The sequence below is a fragment of the Phoca vitulina genome, unplaced genomic scaffold (assembly GCF_004348235.1).
Source record: "Phoca vitulina isolate PV1807 unplaced genomic scaffold, GSC_HSeal_1.0 scaffold58, whole genome shotgun sequence".
NCBI classification, from domain to species: Eukaryota; Metazoa; Chordata; class Mammalia; order Carnivora; family Phocidae; genus Phoca; species Phoca vitulina.
In genome coordinates, this window is record NW_022589761.1 from 7887033 (window position 1) to 7893032 (window position 6000).

General features: G+C 38.4%; 1 protein-coding gene across 7 annotated transcripts in view; it reads left to right on the top strand.

Moving 5' to 3' along the window:
* LOC116623243 (zinc finger protein 573) overlaps nucleotides 1-6000 on the top strand; it is a 61173-nt gene that overhangs the window by 31267 nt on the left and 23906 nt on the right. For 6 of the 7 annotated variants that reach the window (XM_032390199.1, XM_032390200.1, XM_032390210.1 and 3 more), the window contains one exon: nucleotides 2108-4076. In XM_032390199.1, the coding sequence (XP_032246090.1) occupies nucleotides 2108-3813 (1706 nt within the window). In that variant the 3' untranslated portion in view covers nucleotides 3814-4076. Of the gene's footprint in view, nucleotides 1-2107; nucleotides 4077-6000 lie in introns of those variants that run through there. The other variant, XM_032390214.1, reaches the window with a different exon arrangement.

Here is a 6000-nt window from a genome sequence, read left to right on the forward strand (position 1 = left end):
TTTTGATTTTTGACTGCTGACAGCTTTCAAGCCCCATGTGTCTACCCGACTTTTGGGCAAGCAGATAAAAAGCCTGAGAGCTGCCTACTTTGGTGCCTGTGGAAAATTCAAACCATGCAAACCTCATGCCCAGGAAACCTTAGCCCTGCCCCACACCCTAACTACCAAAAAAAACCCCCAAGTCATTCTCTTCCAAATCTCTCAAGTCCTCTTCAGACCTATTTGGGAACCACTCTGCTCTTTCTAGGAAGCCTTGTTATAAAAGTAATAAATCTTTTCACATCTTCCTGATGTATATGTGTCATCATTAGTCTTGACGTCCAAGTCAAAGTTTGTGTGGTTATCCAATCTGCCTCTGCTGGTGCATTTAATTAGCAGAGAGCCTTTAATTTTTTAGATGAAGTGCTTTTTGTTTTCTGATGTTGCTGTTATTTTCAGTGTTATTTTTTGAGGTCAGAGAATGTATCATGTCACCTGTTACACACATCCCCCAATTGAGTCATATACTCTTTGCCCTTGACTCACACCTCCCCTCATTCTGCAGTGATACTCCTGAATCTTTTCCTGAATCTGGATTGCCATCTTCCAGCTTATATCTGATATTTCCTTTTAATAGTCCCAGGCACTCTGGTATCCCGGGACTTTACTCCACATTTTAATTTCTTGATTCTCTCCAGCATCTCCAAATGGAAGGAATTTCTTATTTCATTCAAGTACATATCTGTGATTGTCTGAAAAGACATCACAATACTGGGAAGTACAAGGATGGCTGGCCTTGAAAATAAAGAAAAAGAAGAAAGGATATGAAAAAGGATATGAACCAACACAGATTTAGCATATTTAGAATGGAGAAGGAATAATAAAACTCAACTGAAGATAAGTAAGAACAATTATTTAGCACCTTGATATATCAGAACCTTATAATTCAGTGATGAAAAAAAAGGACTGGGCGCCTGGGTGGCTCAGTCAGTTAAGCATCTGCCTTTGGCTTAGGTCATGATCCCAGGGTCCTGGAATTGAGTCCTGCGTCAGGCTCCCCGCTCAGCGGGGAGTCTGCTTCTCCCTCTGCCTCTGCCTGCCACTCTGCCTACTTGTGCTCTCTCTATCTCTCTGTCAAATAAATAAATAAAATCTTAAAAAAAAAAAAAAAGAAGGATTGTAGAGTCTGCTCTTGGGGAAGTTTAGGGAAATGTAAGTAGAATATCAAATAAGGAAACTAATGATACCATAATTGGAAACAAAGGGATGGTGGAAGTAATGAAGTGCTAGAACATAAAAAGAGAGACATGGATATACTTAGAGTTAGCAGGTGCAGCCTTTCCAAGGGATAGGACATTTATCCTGAGACTAAAGGATGAGAAGGATCAGCTTAACAAAGTGCCCAGGTCCAAGGAGTCTTGTCATACGAAACAGTCTTTGGAAAGCATCAAGTGAAAGAGAAGATTGTACCATATCCTAAGTGCTGAAAAGAGAGAATGTGAAAGGGGGCACCTCAGTGGCTCAGATGGTTAAGGGTCTGCCTTCGGCTCAGGTCATGATCCGGGGTTCTGGGATGGAATCCCACATCGAGCTCCCTGCTCAGCGGGGAGCCTACTTCTCCCTCTCCCTCTACTGTTCCCCCTGCTTGTGCTCTCGCTCTCTCTGTCAAATAAAATCTTTTAAAAAAAAAGAATGTGAAAGGAGATGGGGCAAAGGAGTCAGTGTTTGGACATTCCAAGAGTAAAGAGAAACACTAGAGAAACTTAGGATTAATTCTTAACCTTTGATCTGCATTTAAATCAGTGGTAGAAAGATTGAAAACAAAGATGCCAAGGTTTTTTCCCTCTTAATTCTAACTTAGTTGGTCTCTGACAGAACCAGGATATCAGATTTATAACAAGCTTGCCAAAGATTCTGGCCCACACCTAAATTTCAGTAACTTCACTATCTCACATAATTTCACATACATCTCTGAACTCTTGGCCTTTCAAAAATTTCATAACCATATTTTACAATTCAATAAGCCCTTCATTTATTATGATTGTTGGTTCGTATTTCTTTCGTAGAAGTTCCATGTTCTCTAGTATAAGAAATACAAATATTTTTTTGTTTTCTTCTTTTGTTTCAGACTTGGATTTACATTGTGAGGTAATCAGCTATGTAGAAATGCCCACTTATGAGAAAGATATGTCTTCTACACAACATCAGAGCACATACAACAGCGAGAAACTCTATGAATGTAAGAAATGTCAGAAGAAATTTAGTAGTGGCTATCAATTTATTCTACATCACAGGTTTCATATTGGTGGAAGATCCTATGAATGCAAGGACTGTAGGAAGAACTTTCGTAGTGGCTATCAACTTACCCTACATCAGAGATTTCATACTGGTGAGAAACCCTATGAATGTACAGAATGCGGGAAGAACTTTAAAAGTGGTTATCAACTTACTGTACATCAGAGATTTCATACTGGTGAGAAAACCTATGAATGTAGGGAATGTGGGAAGGCCTTTATTTATGCCTCACACATTGTTCAGCATGAGAGAATCCACACTGGAGGGAGGCCTTATGAATGTCAGGAATGTGGGAAGGCCTTTAGTCAAGGTGGACACCTTAGAATTCATCAAAGAATTCATACCGGTGAGAAACCCTATAAATGTCAAGAATGTGGGAAGGCTTTTAGTAGGCGCTCAAACCTTGTTGAACATGGGCAAATCCATACCGATGAGAAACCTTATGTATGTGAGAAATGTGGGAAGGCCTTTAAAAGAGGTCATCAACTTACTGTACATCAGAGTGTTCATACTGGTAAAAAACCATATGAATGTAAAGAGTGTGGGAAGGGCTATAGCACTGCCTCATACCTTATTCTACATCAGAGAATTCACAAAGGCGGGAAACCATATGAATGTAAGGAATGTAAGAAAACCTTTACCTTGTGTAGAAATCTTACTCGACATCAGCGTATTCACACTGGTGAGAAACTTTTTGAATGTAGGCAGTGTGGGAAGGCCTATACTACTGGCTCAAAACTTTTTCAACATCAGAAAACTCACACTGGTGAGAAGCCCTATGAATGTAAGGAATGTGGAAAGGCTTTTAGCTTATATGGATACCTTCATCAACATCAGAAAATTCATACTGATGTGAAACACTTTGAATGTAAGGAGTGTAAAAAAACCTTTACTTTATATAGAAATCTTATTCGACATCAGAGTATTCATACTGGTAAGAAACTTTTTGAGTGTAAAGAATGTGGGAAGGCCTATAGTACTGCCTCAAACCTTGTTCAACATCAGAAAACTCATACTGGTGAGAAACCCTATGAATGTAAAGAGTGTGGAAAGACCTTTAGCTTGCATGGATATCTTAGTCAACATCAGAAAATCCATACTGGTGTGAAACCCTATGAGTGTAAGATATGTAGGAAAACCTTTACTTTCTATAGAAACCTTACCCTACACCAGAGTATTCATACTGACGAGAAACCTTTTAAATGTAAGGAATGTGGGAAGACCTTTAGACGTAGTTCACACCTTACCGCACATCAGAGTATTCATGCTGATAAGAAACCCTATGAATGTAAGAAATGTGGGAAGTCCTTTAAAATGTATGGATATCTTACACAACATCAGAAAATTCATACTGGGGGGAAACCCTATGACTGTAAGGAATGTGGGAAGGCCTTTAGTCGTGCTTCAAACCTTGTTCAACATGAGAGAATTCATACTGGTGAAAAACCCTATGTGTGTAAGAAGTGTGGGAAAGCCTTCAGATATGGTTCAGCCCTTAAAGTACATCAGGGAATGCATTCTAAGAACATAGGAATATGACAATGCCTTTAGGCATGGCCCAGACTTTTTTAACATCAGGCAGTTCACACTGGTGAGAAATTATTGAATATTAGTCTTTATAGGTATGTCTTCACCAGGTGAGAGAATTCATAATGTAGTTCTTATCACTTTATGAAGATTTCAGTGTCACTCCCCTTTTAATGGAATGTTTGACTTTAAACAATAGCAAATTAAACCCTGAATAGCCAAAGCAATCTTGAAAAAGAAGAATAAAACTGGAAGTATCATGATCCCAGACTTCAAGATATACTACAAAGCTGTAGTAATCAAAACAGTGTGGTACTGGCATAAAAATAGGCACACGGACCAATGTTACAGAATACAGAGCCCAGAAATAAACCCACAGCTATATGGTCAATTAATCTTCAACAGAGGAGCCAAAAACATGCAATGGGAAAAAGTCTCTTCAACAAATGATGTTGGGAAAACAGGACCACTTTCTTACACCAGACACTAAAAATAAACTCAAAATGGATTAAAGACTTAAATGTGAGACCCAAAACCATAAAAATCCTAGAAGCAAGCACAGGCAGTAATTTCTCTGACATCGGCCATAGCAACATTTTTCTAGATAGGTCCCCTGAGGGAAGGGAAACAAAAGCAAAAATAAACTACTGGGACTACATCAAAATAAAAAGCTTCTGCACAGCAAAGGAAACAACCTACAGAATTGGAGAATATATTTGCAAATGACAAATCCAATAAAGGGTTAGCATCCAAAAAATACAAAAAACTTACACAACTCAACACCAAAAAAACAATCAAATTTAAAAATGGGCAGAAGACATGAACAAACATTTCTCCAAAGAAGACATAAGATGGCCAACAGACACATAAAAAGATGCTCAACATCACTCATCATCGGGAAAATGCAAATCAAAACCACAATGAGATATCACCTCACACCTGTCAGAATGGCTAAAATTAACAACACAAGAAACAGTGTTGGCAAGGATGTGGAGAAAAAGGAACCCTCTTGCACTGTTGGTGGGAATGCAAACTGGTGCAGCCACTGGAAAAAAAAAAAAAAACAGTATGGAGGTTCCTGAAAAAATTAAAAATAGAATTATCACAGGATCCAGTAATTCCACTACTGGATATTTACCAAAAGGATACAACAACACTAATTTGAAAAGATGTATGCACCCTATATTTATTGTAGCATTATTTACAATAGCCGAATTATGGAAGCAGCCCAAGTGCCCATCAATAAATGAATGGATAAAGATGTGAAATATATATATATATATTCGCCGTAAAAAAGAATGAAATCTTGCTGTTTGCAATGACGTGGATTGAGCTAGAGGGTATAATGCTAAGTGAAATAAGTCAGGCAGAGAAAGACAAATACCATATGATTTCACTCATACATGGAATTTAAGAAACAAAACAAATGAACAAAGAAAAAATAGACAAACCAAAAAAAAAAGACTTTTAACTATAGAAAACGAACTGATGGTTACCACTCTGGGGGCTGGGGGGATGAGGGAAATAGGTGAAGGGGATTAAGAGAACACTTATCATGATGAGCACTGAGTAATGTATAGAATTGTTGAGTCACTGTATTGTACACCTGAAGCTAATATAACACTGTATGTTGACTGTACTGGAATTAAACTTTTAAAAAAAATAATGACAAATTAAAAAAAATGGGAACCTCAATTTTTTCATGCCTACAACGTGCATGGAATTTTCAATTAAGTTTGTTAGTTTAGGGGTGCCTGGGTGGCTCAGTCAATTAAGCATCTGCCTTCGGCTCAGGTCATGATCCCAGGGTCCTGGATCGAGCCCCACGTCAGGCTCTCTGCTCAGCGGGAAGTCTTGAGACTTCCCGCTGAGCAGAGAGGACTTCTCCCTCTCCCTCTGCCACTGATCAGAGAGGACTTCTCCCTCTCCCTCTGTCGCTCCCCCTGCTTGTGCACTCTCACTCACTCTCTCTGTCAAATAAATAAAATAAAATCTTTTTTAAAATTTTGTTAATTTAATGAATGGCTAAAAGCCTTCCATAATAATCAATGGCTGTGTTACAAATTACCGCAAATCTTAATGGCTCATCACAACAGCTCTCACAGTTTCTGTGGGTCAGAAATTCAGGAGTGACTTGGCTGAGTACTTCTGGATTGGGTTTTTCTTTCTTTTTTTTTTTTTTAAGATTTTTTTTTTTTT